This window comes from Eublepharis macularius, chromosome 19 (assembly GCF_028583425.1).
Source record: "Eublepharis macularius isolate TG4126 chromosome 19, MPM_Emac_v1.0, whole genome shotgun sequence".
Classification (NCBI taxonomy): Eukaryota; Metazoa; Chordata; class Lepidosauria; order Squamata; family Eublepharidae; genus Eublepharis; species Eublepharis macularius.
The window spans coordinates 11,481,007-11,498,571 of record NC_072808.1 but is presented as its reverse complement, the minus strand read 5'-3'; the positions used below and the strand labels follow the sequence as shown (position 1 = coordinate 11,498,571).

Sequence of the window (17,565 nt, the reverse complement as noted above, 5' to 3'; positions counted from 1 at the left end):
TTGCGCCAGGCAAGGCGAGCAGAAGCCATAGAACCAGGGGCAAATTGTGCATTAAGGTTACTGGGAAAGTCATAGTGGACCTATAGCCTGGGGGACAGCCCGGCCCCAAGGCAGCCTGGGGCAATGGGCATTAGCCCCCACCAGTACAATCTGCCAGCCCCCATGATGGGGTGGGAGCTGCTACAACTGCGAGCTGGTGGCCCCCACTTTGCACGAGCCAGTGACCCCTGCACAAGGAGGACTGGAGAGAGACACGCTGTGGTGAGCCTGTTTCTTCCCTCCCTGCTCCATTGGAGGGGGCAGACCAGGTGGCAAATGTTTTTACCTCCCAGTTTGCCCTGCATAGTACAATTTCCCAGTCTTTTTAATATGCAAGGAAATCTGTTTTGTCTTTCCATTTTTCAATAGCCTGTTCCCACTTACCAGTAGGTGTGTTGTGAACTTCAATTCTAATGCCATATTGAGGTGAATTTGCCTGGCTTGAGTTCCTTCAGTAACAAGCGAGCGCCGAATAATAATAATGTCCCAAGTATACCCCCCACATCAAGCCATTACGTAGATCCGGAGGAGTTAGCCGTGTTAGTCTGTAGTTGCAAAATAGTAGAGTCCAGTAGCACCTTTGAGACTAACCAACTTTATTGTAGCATAAGCTTTCGAGAACCACCGCTCTCTTCGTCATGCATCTGACGAAGAGAGCTGTGGGTTTTGAAAGCTTATGCTACAATAAAGTTGGTCAGGCTTAAAAGTGCTACTGTTCATTATACCTGAACAGTAACTGTTTTGGCCAACTGCTTTGACTCAGCTCATGAACGAAATCGTTGCCAGAAAAGAGGCATGTATCTCTAGAATTGTGATTAGGTCATTCTCAGTGCAATCCTAAGCGGAACAAAGCCCCTTAAAGTCAATAGGCTTAGAAGGGCATAACTCTTTCAAAACACAGAAGTGCGTGCTGTGTGCTCCTTCTTTGTGCCTGCATGGTTGGACGCAGCTTTTAAAAGATAGCTTGGCTAATTTTTTGTGCTCGGCAGTCAGGGACATCTAGGGGAGATGCAACATCAGTAACTGATTCAAGATTGGTGGTGTACATGGTCAGACACCAAGGGCACGTAGGGTCACTTAAATAGTCTGCTTCAAATCAAACATCTTAAACTGTTTTTTTTTCTTTGACTATGTCTTTTAAAGATGGCCGTGGCAGGTGGATGGATGGTTATGAGAAAGTAGCATAGTGGTATAAACTGGATTCATCCAAATAGCTCACCTACAATAAACTTTGTGCTTGTGATAAGCAGAATACGAATTGAGGCAGCGAGTGACTAGGTTTGCCTAAACCAAGTCTTGACCTTGCATTGCCCATTATCCTTCCTCTTTCTCTCCTGAGCTGACTCCTCTCAGCTGAGAATGTGGTATAATTGCATTTCCCCTTTTTAATCTCTATTGTTCTTCTTTTATTCATCTTCCTTTGCTAATGCTCTGATCTTATTGCTATGCTTTGATGTGATAATAACTTATCTTATCTCAGAATTGTTTTGTTTTACTGGCTTTTGCTGCATGAATGAATGAATGAATGAATGAATGAATGAATGAATGAATGACTAGGAGCCAAGCTACAAGTGACGAATGACACTTGCCTGGCAAGTGAACAGACTCACGTGTATTCCTCCCTGTTCATTTACCATTCACTTGCTCTCTCCTTGATCAAGTGGCGCGCAAGTGAATGGCAAGTGAACAGAGAGGAATACACATGAGTCTGTTCACTTGCCAGGCAAGAGTCATTCATCACTTGTAGCTTGGCTCTAGGTTTGCCTAATCCAAGTCTTGTCCTTGCGTTGTCCACGCGCCTTCCTCTTTCTCTCCTGAGCTGTCTGTGTCGATTGGCCCTGGCCCTGCGTCTGTCAAAAGTGTTGATTCCAATATAATGATGTTTATATTTCTTTCTCAGTATTCAGCCAAGGCGACAAGGGCACATCCTGGTATATCATCTGGAAGGGATCAGTCAACGTGGTCACACATGACAAGGTGCGTGTATCTTCTTCCTCATATAAAGGGTCAGATGGGGGTTACATCAGGGCTCCGCCCTGAGCCTGTTGGAAATGCGGAGAGGGCAGAATAAAAGTCGAAAATCAATCAATCAATCAATCAATCAATCATGAGGATCTAAAATGCACGTACTCCTGATCAGCCCTGGAGGAAATCTTTTTTAATATTTCCAGTGGTCTAAACAGCAAGAGCTGGTGTAGTGGCTAGAGCTGGACTAGTCTATCAATCTATCTAGTCAGCGTGGAGTTCTTGTGAAGCGTGCCTTTTGTTTGGCTTCACAGTCCATTATTGCCTACTTAAATTCAAAATTGTTTGGACATCTTTTGAACAATACATTATTTCAGTCTAGTTCTATAAACCGCTGTTGCATGTTATCATCAGAAACTTCAAACTAAATTCTGTTAATTTTTACTGACCCCTAACTTCCTATCTCCTTAGACATTGTTCTTCTGGCATGCTTTTTTCTAAACACTCATAAACCGTTGTTTGCTATGACTTAACATTTCTTACATTGACTAAAGCCGGACTAAAGCTATTCTTTGAGGAGATTAGTGCCTGTGGGCTTTGATCTTCTCTAGTCACATATTTCCTAGTTTCAGTATACAAGTGAGCATAGAAAGTTCAGTCGAGGAACTGAAAGTAAATGAAAGTTGAATCAAATAAAAAATGTATTTATTGTATTGTCAAAGGCTTTCACAGCCGGAGAACGATGGTTGTTGTGGATTTTCCGGGCTGTATAGCTGTGGTCTTGGCATTGTAGTTCCTGACGTTTCGCCAGCAGCTGTGACTGGCATCTTCAGAGGTGTAGCACCAAAAGACAGAGATCTTTTGGTGCTACACCTCTGAAGATGCCAGTCACAGCTGCTGGCAAAATGTCAGGAACTACAATGCCAAGACCATGGCTATACAGCCCGGAAAATCCACAACAACCAATGTATTTATTGTTTATTTATTTACTTTATTTATGCCCTGCCTTTCTCCAATAATGTTGTTGAGATCATGTGACTGGTCCACCATCACCCAGTGAACTTCCGTGGCCAAATGGAATTTTGAACCTGGGTTTCCCATCGGCCGTTTCAACGCACGTTGAATAATGCACTTTCAATGCACTTTAGTTATCCTTTAGAAGTGGATTTTTTGTTCCACACATGGAAAATCAGTTATAAATGTTCACTAAAGCGTATTGAAAGTGGATTATCCAACATGTGTGGAAGCAGCCATATTCTGCTCTTACACTCTAATCAATACACTACAGTGGCTCTTACATGGTCCTTAGGTCCCTAGATGGCACCATGACCACAAATCATCCAGGTGGCTATTTGGGGAACAGAGAAAATGGCATTGGGGAGGGGTTGCAGGGGAAATCTATGTTTGTGTTACCTTTGCCTGGGAACGAATGTCTTCCAAGGTGATGTCTAGCTTTGCTCAATGACCACGAGTCATCTTTACTTACTTCATTTACACCCTATCTTTCCCCCCAAAGTGACATATCATTCTCCTCCATTTTATCCTCAAAACAGCCCTGTGAGGTAGTTAAGGCTAAAAGAGCATGACTGGTCCTAGGTTACTGAGCAAGCTACCATGGCAGAGTAGGGATTCGAACCTGGATCTCCTTGGTTCTGTCACTCCAACTACTACACAACGCTGTCTCTCTATAATGGGATGGTGTGTTCAATTTGCAGGGCTTAGTGTCCACCCTGCACGAAGGTGATGATTTTGGGCAGCTGGCGCTGGTGAACGATGCACCCCGTGCAGCCACCATCATACTCCGGGAAGACAACTGCCATTTCCTGCGTGTAGATAAAAGAGACTTCAATCGTATCCTCAAGGTGGGTCCCAAGCAGTCGGGAGACCCCCTCTGTTTTGAGAGTGTGTGCAGCTCCCAATAGGCTTTGACCTGGGAAGAGTGCTGGGCTCATGGGGGAAGAAGCTGTGGGCTTTGTGACATGTGGAGCCAAGTCTCTTGATATATGTACAGGCTTTTTTTCAGCAGGAACGCGGTGGAACGGAGTTCTGGAACCTCTTGAAAATGGTCACATGACTGGTGGCCCCACCCCCTGATCTCCAGACAGAGGGGAGTTTAGATTGCCCTCCGAGCCACCAAGTGGTGCAGAGGGCAATCTCAACTCCCCTCTGTCTGGAGATCAGGGGGTGGGGCCACCAGCCATGTGACCATTTTCTCCAAGGGCAACCCACTGAGATCCACCACCTCTTTCCCCAGAAAAAAGCCCTGTGTACATCATTTGTAAATTCGTTTGTTGCCTTTCCGGCCACTTTGTGTGGACATTCCCTTGGGAAAAGAGCTGAACAGAGAATCACTTCCCTGTCGAAAAAGAGCCACGGAGGCAGGAATCTCTCCCTGCAGGGTCTTGGCTAGTCACTTCGTTGACTGGAGGAATTGTACAATGACCAAGTTTGAGAATCTGTGCCTTATACTAGCAGTCGTTGGGCAGCTTCATTGGGTTGGGATGGCCCCTGAGAGTGCCACCCAATTCACTAACCTTTGCTTTCCTCCTTAGGATGTTGAAGCCAACACCCTGCGGCTGAAGGAACATGGGAAGGTGGTGCTTATTCTGGAGAAGAATTTGCAAGGCAGTATCTCCAGTCACCTTCCTGGGACTCCAGGGAGCAGTAGGTACAGCGCTTTGTCCCCATCAGCTCCCTGCTCCCTCCTAGAGGCAGACGTACCTTCTCTCAAGTAGGCACTGATGCATCCATGCACTTTTCTAGTTCCATCTACCCAGTGAGACTAAAGGAGCACTCTTCAGCAGGCCTACTCTGAAGTAATTCCTGCATTAGTCAATGCAGCTTACTCCCAGGAAAGCATCCTTCCGATCGCACTTTAAGACAAGAGGCAACTCATCCAACTTGCCGTAATAATCTATTTTTACAGGCTGCTACTGAGGCCTGATATTGAATTCCAGCGGAAGTGGAATTTGCGATGACATCTCTGGTTTTGCTGATGCAGATGTGCTTTAGAGTTATAGTAATATTTCACTCTTCCTTCAGCAAGCAATGCTGTGCAAAAAGTTCAGATGTAAATAATTAGTTTCATTCTTCAACATGCTTATTTTGCCCACAAGTACACTGCATCATGTGTTTAATAGTCTTAAGGCTGTGTTTTTACTTTAAAAAAAACAACATTGTGTGTGCACAGCACCTGTGAACAAAATAGACATTCATACGAATAACACTAATTGCTTGGGTGATAAACTACAAAACCCATGATGCAGTAAGACTATGAGATGAACAAACACATAGGTAGGACCCACATTTGCAAACGGAGACATCTGAAATTTGATTGGGCGTATGAATTTTTTCTTGGTACTCTTTGAGAAAAAGACTTTTACATCGTCTGTGTTCAGAGAGCTTCCCATATGACAGTCCAAATTAGATGATAATATATGAGAGGACTCCAAAAATTTCTTGTAAGATACAACTCAGACGCATGTGTCTATTAGTCATATGATCTGAGACATTCATGTCTTTTTCTCCGCTTCAGGTACTCAGTTATGGCTGGGACCCCTGAGAAGATTCTCGACTATCTGTTGGAAACCATGCGTTCAGACTCTACACTCTCTGACCCTGTAGGTAAGTCTAGGATCACTTGAAGGTAGAGGCCATCAGACAAGAATTTTCACTCAGTTACCAGCCAGTTTAGGGCTGAGAAAATGAGAAGCAAGCTTGTAAGGAGGAGTTCTCGTACCCTAGTTAAATAGCTTGCCCTTGGTTCGGATGTGTGATTTATATCTCATTTAAAAATATACCCTCAAAATACCTGTTTTGATGTTATTTTGGTATATCCAGATAGATCTGTCTTATTTAGATAAACCAATATTTACATTCCTGAATTATGCAGATACATTCAGGGAATTGCATTTTAAAGGTTGCAGCAGCTTGTTTCCCCCCTTTGCAAGTTTTCCAGGTTATAGGAGGAGGGGGGAGAGGGAGGCAGCATTACTGTTTGTCTATGCCTGGGCCGGTGTTGCCTGCTTGCCATATGCCATTGCCAGGCCTGGCTGCTGCCTTGGCACTACTGGCTCGCTAGTTTGGATGCTGGGACTCTTTGATTTGATATTGGTTCTATTGGGCTTTCATTGGCCCTCGATTCTGCCTGGCATCTATGAGCAACATTGGTTCTGTTGGGCTTGTAACAGTGTCCTTTGCTTCAATTCGGTTCTGCTGGGATTCTCTGGTTTGGTATTGGTTCTGTTGGGATTCGCTGGTTTGATGTTGGTTCTGTTGGGCTTTGTTGGTTCTGTTTGCATTGAGAGGTTTAGCCAGTGTGGTTGCTCTTGTGTGTTTGGCTAAGGCTCTTTAAAGGCTCTTGTGTATTTGGCTAAGGCTCTTTTAAGGCTCTTGTGTGTTTGGCTAAGGCTCTTATTCTCTTTGTCCTGGAGAAAGCACTGGATATCCCCATAATAACATAGAGCCGCTGTGAGCACCTTCTCATGGGCCCACAGAACTGAACCCCTTGACCCAATTGACTTGAAACTTGGAGTGTCTTTAGTGGGCAGGCAAGAGTAGGTTCCTTGAAATTTTTGGTGTAATTTCCTTGAAAAATGCCCCCTCCAACCCACCGCTGGAAAGATTCCCCTTTAGGGAATACTGGAGTCAAATATATTCAGAAATTCTGAATAAAATTTGAAAAATACATTTTTTTTTAGTGCATGCTGGGACTCTGCTGAACTTCCATGTCCCATTTAGTTAGGTGGAGATGGCATTTCCGCATGCATATCCATTGGTGGTGGAGGGGCAGGAGCTCCGCATGTGCTGTTGTGGCTGCCTTTTCCTATAAAATGGATGGAGACAGCCAGAAATATTGTATGCAGTGTGCATGCCCTGCTGTACACTCGAAGTTCAGGTGTCAAAAGTGTGAATTCAGAGCTCCCATGTATGCTGGTAGTAGATTAGGAGTATCCAACTACCTGTGGACTTTACAGAGTGGGATTTTCCCACTGCGGTCCATGGAGTCCCCCTGGAAATTTTGTTCATGGCAGTCAGCAGACCCTCAAGGACAGCATGAGGGTCTGCTGTGGGCAGGGGGTTGGAGCTGCCCCATCTTCCAAGAACTCAAGTTCCTTTAAGTCTTTCAAACTGTGTGATTGGAAACATGCATGGCCGTTTCCACAGGGCTTACCTTATTCTGCAAAATAGCGAAATCTCGTGTGAAATCTTGCAAGAAGACGCTGTTATCGCATCTTCTTGCATGATAACAACGTCTTCTCCCGAAATTTCGCGCAAGATTTCGCTATTTTGCAGAATAAGGTAAGCCCTGTGGAAACGGCCCATGTATCCTAAGCTGGAATTTATGTTTCCCGATGACATCTCTGTTTGCTTTGCAGACACCTTCCTTGGAGATTTTCTCTTGACACACAACGTGTTCATGCCTACGCCGCAGCTGTGCAGAGTTCTGCTCGAACAATATCCTTCAATGCTTGGATTCTGGCCTGAGAGCATTAGAAAGTGTTACTGGAGCCGCTTGTTTTAGTGGACTGCTAGGAATTGCCATTAGAACACACACACCCCAACTCCTTTTGTCTGTGAATTGGTGAATAGCAAGGGGAGGCAGCGTTCTTCAGGGGCCCGATTTCGCCAGAGATTTAGAGTTACTGGCCTCCAGGTGGAGCCTGGAGTTCTTCCAGAATCACAGCTGATCTTGAGATCTGTTCCTCTGAAGAAAATGGCAGCTCTGGAGGGCAGACTCTGTGACATCACATCCCTGCTGAACTTCCTCCCCTCCCCAGCTTCGCCCTCCCTAGGCACTGTTCTCAAATCCTGAATGAATGAAATCCTGCTTTCAAGTCATAGTTGACTTATGGCAACCCCTAGTGGGGTTTTGATGGCAAGAGACTATCAAGAGGTGGTTTGCCATTGCCTGCCTCTGCAACCCTGGTCTTCATTGGAGGTCTCCCATCCAATTACTAACCAAGGCCAGCCCTGCTTAGCTTCTGAGATCTGATGACATCAGGCTATTCTGGGCTACCCAGGTCAGGGCTTATGCTATAGAAATCTCTCAAGTATGTATGCGTGCCCTCCGCATACATCCCTGATTTGGGGGGGGGGGGGGAAATGGTATTGGCCTAATAGCATGAATATAAATTTTAATAAGCTAATTTCCCAGGAACTTTTCAACAAGTATGACTGGTTTTTTGTTCTCCAAAGACCCTCACACTGCAATTTTCTCATTCCAATGAATTATTGGCATTGTTGGAGATCTATGTAATTTGAATTTGCTTCTGGCTTGTCAGCCCTTGGAAGCTAAGCAGGGTTGGCCATGGTCAGTACCTGGATGGAAGACTTGGCTTGCTATGTAGAGAAAGGCAATGGCAAACCACCTCTGATCATCTTTATGGACAAGGGCTGTGACTCAAAGGTTGAGCATCTGCTTGGCATACTAAAGGTTTTAGGTTCAATTCTGGCATCTCTAGCTAAAAGGATCAGGTAATAGATGATGTGAAAGATCTTTACCCAAGGCCTTGGAGCAGACTGATTGTCTGTTTCAGTATAAAGAAGAAGAAGTGTTGGTTTTATACTCCGCCCTTCAGTACCTGAAGGAGTCTCGGAACAGCTTACAATCACCTTCCCTTCCTCTCCCCACAACAGACCCAAGGTCACCCAGCTGGCTTCAAGCAGAGGAGTTGGGAATCAAGCCTGGCTCTCCAGATTAGAGTCCTGCTGCTCTTAAGTGACTGACCGAAGGTCACCCAGCTGGCTTCAAGCAGAGGAGTTGGGAATCAAGCCGGGCTCTCCAGATTAGAGTCCTGCTGCTCTTAAGTGACTGACCGAAGGTCACCCAGCTGGCTTCAAGCAGAGGAGTTGGGAATCAAGCCCGGCTCTCCAGATTAGAGTCCTGCCGCTCTTAACCACTACACCCAACTGGCTCTCCAGTATAAGATGGCTTCATGTGTTTGTTCGTGTGCAGAAAATGAAAATAAGAAAAAACAGTGTCTTGAGTGTTGGTCTCTGGTGGTCTGCCCATTGTCTCTGTGTCTCCCGTGCAACTCTCTGTGCCTCCTTAACTAATACTCACTTTCCATGCTGAGCCTTCGGAAGGCACTGAACAGGATAAGGCTGCCTACGTCCTGAGCAAAAGGCGGAAGATCCTTTGGCTGGTGAACCAGTGGGTGATGCTGTACGGACGCCTGCTGCAGACCGAATCCAGTGCCTTGGCCTTCTTGCAGGTATTAGGATGGGAGTCAGGGTGTAAATGTAAGGATCGACAATAGGGCCACCCGACCTTGGAGCTCAATTCCTGCATCCCTTTCCCAGTACTATCAGTAGATAACTTAGCATATGTAAATACAAGTATGCGACATGTTATAATACACTGAGTACAGCAAAGCCTCACCATTCATTGATTTGTGATTTCACTTATTGGTCCATGGTCCAGTGAAACCGGATGCTGGATTAGAAGGATACCACATCTATACAGCAGGACTATTATGATGGTCTCTTTAATATTGCTGAATGCCAGCTCGCTAGATAGACCAATTGGCTTCCTATTTCACTCTCAGGCACGGTTCTGAAAAGGACAGATCGCGTGGTTCATGCTGTAACCAGCCTTGAATTTTTTCATAGTAAAATAGAAGCTAATCAATGTTTTCAATAGATAAATAAAATAAGTGGGTGCAACCTTGTTTGTCCACTGAGCCTAAGCAATAGAAATCAGAATGTTGAGGGCTTTTTTGAGCCCCTTGGCACTTTGTCCCCCCCACCCAACCCTCTGCTCCTAACCATTAGGTGTGCAACAGGCATACATAACAACAACAACATTCAATTTACATACTGCCCTTCAGGATGACTTAACACCCACTCAGAGCAGTTTACAAAGTATGTTATTATTATCCTCACAATAAAACATCCTGTGAGGTGGGTGGGGCTGAGAGAGCTCTGACAGAGCTGTGACTGACCCAAGGTCACCCAGCTGGCTTCAAGCAGAGGAGTGGGGAATCAAACCCGGTTCTCCAGATTAGACTCCCACGCTCTTAACCACTACACCAAACTGGCTCTCTGGCATGAAATATACTACAGAGTAGAAGCCGGTTTAAAGATTTATTTCTTTAAATTTTTTATTGCCGACGGTAGCTGGCGATGGGTCCATTTCCCATGTAACAGGATTAAAACACTATAAACATACGTTGTAAAAACACTCTTTCCAAAAAAAGGCTATACTACCTTGATTGTTTTCTAACAGGAGTACATATATTTTGGACTTCAAATGTGCCCTTAATGAAAAAGCCAGCTGAAAAAACAGTTTTACGTGTGCCTTCCAGATGGCTGTGAAATGGCCTTCCTGGGGGCATAAACTGCAAATATACTGAACCCAGCTATGGACTTTGAGTGGATTTCCCCAAATATTACTGCTGATCTGAATGGCTGAACTCTAACAAAGGCATATGGTGTTCCCAGTTCAGGAGTGACCATCAAAGTCTCTCTCTCTCTCTCTCTCTCTCTCTCTCTCTCTCTCTCTCTCTCTCTCTCTCTGTGTGTGTGTGTGTGTGTGTGTGTGTGTGTGTGTGTGTGTGTTTGCAGGTGGAACTTGAGTATATTACTGGGTGCTGAAAATGGCTAGTTGCCATGGAAATGTTAGAATGTCAGTATGGGGTGAGGAACAAGAGTGGGTAGGAGAGCTATGGAGAGATGGGGACAGAGGAGAAAAGGAGAAGTTCACTGGAGTGGAATGACAAATCATGAAAGGAGTGAACGCAAAAAGAGTTCAGCTGGATGAGGCCCAGTGGTCCATCGAGGCCTGGCTGTCTGCAGTGATGAACCGAAAAACGAACCAAACGAACTGGCCTAAAGTTCGTAGCGGTTCATCAGAAAAGGGCACTGACAAACCGCCGGTTTGTGAACCATGAACTGGCCCGGTTTGTGACGAATTTTGGTTCGTATTTCGGTTCGTGCCTATCTTACCCTTTGATTCCCACGTCTGGCAGCTGACAGCATCCCTTAAGGAGATATTGTAGGAAAGCCGTCACATTGGGCCATTCTCTTTCAGAGCCTCTCAGAATGTGCAGCCCAGGATACTCGTTTGGGTCCCGTGCTGAGGGAGCAGTTGCAGGATCATCGAAGGAACCGAACGTGAGTCTCCTGCCCTATCTCCGATCGTATGTGAGTGGAGGAGGAGGATTTGGGTAGGAGTGGGAAGGTCAGGCAAAGATGGTGGCTTCCGTGTCTTAATGCCCTCCAGTTACACAGCGATGTACACATGTGAGTTCCCAAACCTTTTACTAAGAAATTGGAAATGCATGAATTAGCCATAGGGACACAGTGACATCATTTCTGGTTTTGCGCAGGAAGTGACGTCACCCAGCACAATGGCAAGGAAATCATAGCAATGCCAAGGAGAAGGTCATATTTTCTACCCACTGGCCTTTCAAGCAGCAGTAGGGAACGGGGCAGGGGAGGGAGGTCAGAAGATTGGTTTTAACGTTTCTCTAGCCTCTTTCAGTACTGTTATTTCTTATCAACTAGCAACAGAGCCCATTGTGAAAATAAATACAATGGGCTCTAGCAGCAGGGCCTTGGGAGGGCTACACAGGCGTGGCCCTCCGATGGCCCTGCAGCTAGTGCGGAGGTGGTTGGAAGGTCGTGTAGGGGGGCTGGGGCTCCCTCATGCTGCACCTCCCTGCTGGCTCCACAGCCCCTCAGAGGCCTGCCGTGCCAACAACTGACCTTTTATCCTGGCCCAGGTGCACCTGCAGTGTGCCTGCACCAGCATAAGAGGTTAGTCATTGCCAATATGGCTCGGCTTTTATGTATAGGATGTTCTTCTTCAGAATGTATTTCCCAAATATATGCATGTGCCTACCATAAGATCAGTTCAAAAATCGGAAAACCCAAACATGGTTTGAACAAACTAATTGTGGTTATGTGATTGTCTAAATGCAGGCCAAATCACTATAAACATGGCTAGAGTTAATCAAGCCGGGATCTGAACCTGGTTTGTTCACTGCAGCTAGTCTTAACTCTGGTTTTCTGCGACATCTGAATGCCGACATCCTGGTTTCATTCTGGTTTCTTGCTATCCTCCCAGGCTACATAGAGAAGACAATGAAATCAACACTTATGGAAGCAAACCAAGACTTATTTGATGGTCTGTGAGCGGAATCCTTGTATCACAACCGTCATTAAAAATAAACCATGATTTTGTATGATGTCGGACATGAATCTATGTGACTGCCAACAGTCTAAATAGTTAAGATCTAAAGAAGAACCCTAACAACTGTTTTCTCTCCCTGGATAGGTTAGAAAACGGCAGCAGCCATACCATGTCTCCAAAACTCCAGGTAACTTGCCAGTTTTTAACTAAGGGACCTACAATTATCAAGTTCCTCTTCCCAAAGCTGTGTAGGCTATAATGAATTATGCACAGTGAACAAATGTGCTTAATTTTCCTCAAATCTGTTCATTTCTAAAAGTTGGCCCCCATTTGGGATGTTTTTAACCATAATAACTATGCTGACATATTAGTGCTCCACTCAGAGCAGTTGCCATAGAATCATAGAGTTGGAAGGGGCCTTACAGACCATCTAGTCTAACCCACTGCCCAATGCAGGAACAGCCTAAAGCATTCTCAACATGTATTTGTCCAGCCGCTCTTAAAGACTTCCAACGAGGGGGAACCCACCACATCCCTAACTCAGTGTTATTATCCCCATAATACAGCTAGGGAGCCCCGTGGCGCAGAGTGGTAAGATGCAGTACTGCAGCCCAAGCTCTGCTCATGACCTGAGTTCGATCCCAGTGGAAGCTCAAGGTTGACTCAGGGCCAAGCTACACATGACGAAAGACACTTGCCTGGCAAGTGGATTGAGTGGAGGGCAAGTGAACAGGGAGAAATACACTTGCTGTTCAAGTGTCATTCGTCATGTGTAGCTTGGCCCTCAGCCTTCCGTCCTTCCAAGGTCGGTAAAATGAGTACCCAGTTTCCTAGGCATAAAAGTGTAGATGACTGGGGAAAGCAGTGGCAAACCACACCGTAAAAAGTCTGCCAAGAAAACGTTATGATGTGATGTCCCCCCATGGATCAGTAATGACTCTGTGCATGCACAGGAAGTCTCCTGTGCATGCCTTTACCTACCTTTACAGCTAGGGAGCTGGGGCTGAGATGAATGGCTTACCCAAGGCCACCTGCTAGGCTCATGGCAGTAGTGGGATCTGAACCAGCAGAGTGCTAATTCTCAGCCCAACCCCTTAACTACTCACAGTGTAAGGAAGAAATCACCAAGGCAAGTACTCTAGAAGCCCTGGATTCTGAAACTAGAATGAAGTAGTCAGATTAAGGCTGATTCCGCACATGTTGAATAATGCACTTTCAATGCACTTCTTTATCAATCGTTTGAGGTGGATTTTTTGTTTCACGCACGAAAAAATCCATTCCAAGTGATCTATAAAGAGGATTGGAAGCGCATTATCCAACGTGTGTGGAATCACTCTAAGAATGTCAGTATGAATATGTTTACTTTGCAAAAGGCATTCGGTTCCAGTCATTAAGAAGAGGGGCTCTGAAGCTTTGCCTCCTGATCACTAGAAACCCTGGTTGGCATGCCACTGTTCTAACTTTTGAGGTTTCTCCAGGCATAGCACGCAAGTTAATGAACTAGAAATGTGCATGTTTTTTTTCTTTTTAATAGCAATCTCCAGAGAATCTTTAAATGCTGTTACCCAGTACCAATTTCCTAGCTCTTGCAGTGCAACAGTGAAATTAAGTGATGGCATGGAGGAGCCCATTCAGTAACTGTCTTGCACTTCCAGATTGCAGTGTTGGTTTTAGACTCAGGGCTCAAATACAGGATACGCCTGACACATGAGAATATCTGGACTCACAGTTGTATGTACATTGGAGGAACTCGCCTCAAAAGCTGCTCATTCACTTGGTACTGCTAGAGTTTCCCTCTTGCCTCACTTTCCAGTGGAAATGGAGATGTGGGGGCTTTTGACTTCTTTTCTCTGGTGCTGATTCAGCCCAAACCCACCTTCCTGAGTAGATATAAATTACCTGCCAACATCTTCTTCACACTGTGACACTGAGAGATCTCTGTCTTTTGGTGCTATACCTCTGAAGATGCCAGTCACAGCTGCTGGCAAAACGTCAGGAACTACAATGCCAAGACCACGGCTATACAGTCCGGAAAATCCACAACAACCATCGTTCTCCAGCCGTGAAAGCATTCAACAATATATTAAACAAGTTTAAAGTGAGTTCTTCCAATCTATGTCCGACTGTCAGTCTGGTCACACACCCAGGTCCCAACAGGTGCCAAGCATATTGTGTATTTGAGCCTTCCTTTCTGTCCTTTAGTTGAAGCAGCATCAGAAAGAGAATATGATGCATTTGCGCCTGTCTCTCGTTCCCCAGGTGCGAAATGCTGTGGACTGGTTTTCCAGCCAGGAGGAACCATTTCTGAACAGCAACTACACCATCCGGGCTCAGGACAAAAGTAAGTGCCTTTGTTTACCCTTTTATAGGTTGAACCTTCTACCACTTGCTTTGCATTCTGCACTCAGGATGAGTCTCTGAAATGCTCACAAACCACAGATTGCTCTTCACCGTTTCGTCCAAGAGGTTTTCAAGGATTTGGCTGACTGGCTACTGCAGCTGCTCAGATAGCAGGGCTCTATTTAGGGAGGGGGTCTCAGATGCTTCGCTAATGAGTTAGGGACCGTAGGCTTCACCACTATGTTGCCTTACATATTATCTGTTGCTTTAAATATATACTCCAATGTGCTACCTGTGCTCCATGGTGCCTAATGTCAGTCCTAGAATTTATTATATTCGATCTCAGCATTTCTTCAACTCTGTATTGGATCCTTGCTTGTATTTATTTACCTTATGCCATTGTTTATGGAAATGTGCTTGACACTATACGGAAATGACCTTGATACTAATTGCACTAAACTCACACTGTGTAATCTGCCTTGAGTCTAAATAGAAAGGTGGACTATAAACAAAGAAAGAAAGAAAGAAAGAAAGAAAGAAAGAAAGAAAGAAAGAAAGAAAGAAAGAAAGAAAGAAAGAAAGAAAGAAAGAAAGAAAGAAAGAAAGAAATTTTAAAAATACATGAAACATCTTACACGAGGACGCTCAAGAGTAGGGAAACACCATTTTAGCCAGGAAGCGTAGTTTTAAAAGATAGAGCCTGCGGAGATCGCTCCTCAGAGGGTTTGTTAATTTCATCTTCATCTCCCTGAAGGCTCTGACAATTTCACCTCCCCTGCAGGAGGCTGGTAGTGGGAGCCACTACTGGGAAAGACTGGCCTTTGGAAAATGGGTCCAGATGCAGCTTTTCCTGTGGGGTTCTTCTTTTGATGGAGCCCTATGTCAGAAGGAAGGGAAATCCCAGGACAAAATACAAATCTTTGGCCATGCAGCATCTTCTTCTGCACAGTCATTCAAGTGAATGTAAAAACACACATGGGCTCTGTTAATTCTAAATTCCCAAATATGTTCCTAAGTGATGCAGTTGTTTTGACTTTTGTTTGCAATGCTAATTTGGCGGGGTGGGGAAATCCACCAAGTTCAGAGAGAAGATGTAGCGATCCAGCTGGGTGCTGCATGCTGGGAAGCAGCTGGACACTTTTCTAATGGGCCACTCCTTTCCTGTGCAAAAGAGCACTGCCTTAGTTAATCTTTCAGGCATCCCTGTGGTGTGGGAATCTTGTGCATGCAGAAATTCATGTCCATTTGGTTGGCTCAGATTGCATGTTTCTTTAAAAAAAAATACAGTGCCCAAAGTGAGTGCTGTATTTGGCCTAATCTTGCAGCATGATCCCATGTGCAGAAGTAAGCCCCCACCCCTTGAGGAAAATCTGACATTTGTACCCTGTAGACATTATGTCACAACAGATTGTATAGGATTTGATCCCGTGGAACACTTCTGCTCACATACAAGCTCTTGCAGAAGCACAGAATCTTTGCTAGTAGCACAACTTGAATGTATTCCATCTCGCATTTCCGCTTGCGTAGAACATAGTGCAAGGTACATTTCAGCAGTGGCCGCCCCCTTCCCAGGTAATGACTTCCTTCTGTGTCTCATCATCATTAGGGATTCAGTATACAAATGTAAAGTCCAATCCACCAAGCAACTCTTTTGTGCAGGTAATGTCCTTTCTTGCTCTCTTTGCTCTTGCAGGCAAGGAACCATCCTAAATAGAAGGCCGAGCCGAGCCATCCTAAATAGAAGGCTGAGCCGAGCCATCCTCAATAGAAGGCTGAGCCGAGCCATCCTAAATAGAAGCCTGAGCCGAGCCATCCTAAATAGAAGGCTGAGCCGAGCCATCCTAAATAGAAGGCCAAGCCGAGCCATCCTAAATAGAAGGCTGAGCCGAGCCATCCTAAATAGAAGCCTGAGCCGAACCATCCTAAATAGAAGGCCGAGCCGAACTATCCTAAATAGAAGGCCGAGCCGAGCCATCCTAAATAGAAGGCCGAGCCGAGCCATCCTAAATAGAAGGCCGAGCCGAGCCGCTCCCAAGGGAACTCCTGGCGAGAAGTTGGCAACGGGTGCACCAGCCTTGATAGTACCCCAGGGTAACAACATTGGGAACATTGTGGACTGCCCTTAGCATCCTTCTATTTAGGATGGTTCCTTGCCTGCAAGAGCAAAGAGAGCAAGAAAGGACATTACCTGGACTTTACCTGCACAAATAAGTTGCTTGGTGGATTGGACTCTATATTTGCATATTGAATGACATACTGTATGGACAGTGCATATTTTGTCTGATGAGCTAATTAGCGTAACGTAAATATGACATAGTTTTGATACGAGTTTTTGGCCTCCTTGGCTCGTGTGTTCTTGTGCCTTGTACATTGGAGACCTCCCCCCGCCTTTTTTTGGACTCATCATTAGGGATGCCTGGTGGGAGAGTTTCCAGTAATTTCCTTTGAATCTGGGTGGGGGGATTGGGGGGCAGGGAGAAAGGCCAGCTGTGCCAGCATCAGTTCCAGTTCATACTGGAAGTGACAAGGGATGGCTTGGCATTTCCCAGCGACTCTAAAGTAATTCCATTCTGAGCAGTGGCAGCGTTTCCCTGGCAATGCTCTGATGTAATTTTGGGGTGCACACGGGCGAGTGATGTCAGGGTATTGCTGGCAACGTCAACATATCACCGTTGACATTGTGATATTGACGGCAGGCACACCCTCAAAGGCACGTCTTCTGCCAGTTGCCGGAAGGGGGCAGGAATTATCACATCGCTCTTCCAAATTGGGCAGCAGTACTGTGATATCTGCATCAAATGGCCTTTAGCCTTTTAATTGATGTAACCAGCAACACTGAGCAGAAATGAAAACTTGTTGCTTGTACTTACAGAAACTCGTGGGCAGATGGGACTGTTCCAGGGCAGGGTCCAACCTGAATGTCTGACAGGTCTTCATGCATTTATTTCACTCGTGCTTTGCACGAAAAGGGCTAGAGAAGCTGCGGGGCGACCTTAAGTCCGCATCCTCTTGGCCTGCCAGAGCTTGAGATTCATGATGGACAAATGAATCTCCTTGATTCATTTTAATTACTGGATTGTATT

General features: G+C 45.4%; 1 protein-coding gene across 2 annotated transcripts in view; it reads left to right on the top strand.

Moving 5' to 3' along the window:
• The window catches only part of RAPGEF3 (Rap guanine nucleotide exchange factor 3), a 63,041-nt gene that overhangs the window by 32,650 nt on the left and 12,826 nt on the right, over positions 1–17,565 (top strand). For both annotated transcript variants that reach the window (XM_055003725.1, XM_055003724.1), the window contains exons 9-17: positions 1,940–2,016; positions 3,720–3,866; positions 4,557–4,672; positions 5,540–5,628; positions 7,383–7,461; positions 9,071–9,221; positions 11,039–11,121; positions 12,287–12,329; positions 14,402–14,483. In XM_055003725.1, coding sequence (XP_054859700.1) covers positions 1,940–2,016; positions 3,720–3,866; positions 4,557–4,672; positions 5,540–5,628; positions 7,383–7,461; positions 9,071–9,221; positions 11,039–11,121; positions 12,287–12,329; positions 14,402–14,483 — 867 coding nt within the window. The remainder of the gene's footprint in view (positions 1–1,939; positions 2,017–3,719; positions 3,867–4,556; positions 4,673–5,539; positions 5,629–7,382; positions 7,462–9,070; positions 9,222–11,038; positions 11,122–12,286; positions 12,330–14,401; positions 14,484–17,565) is intronic.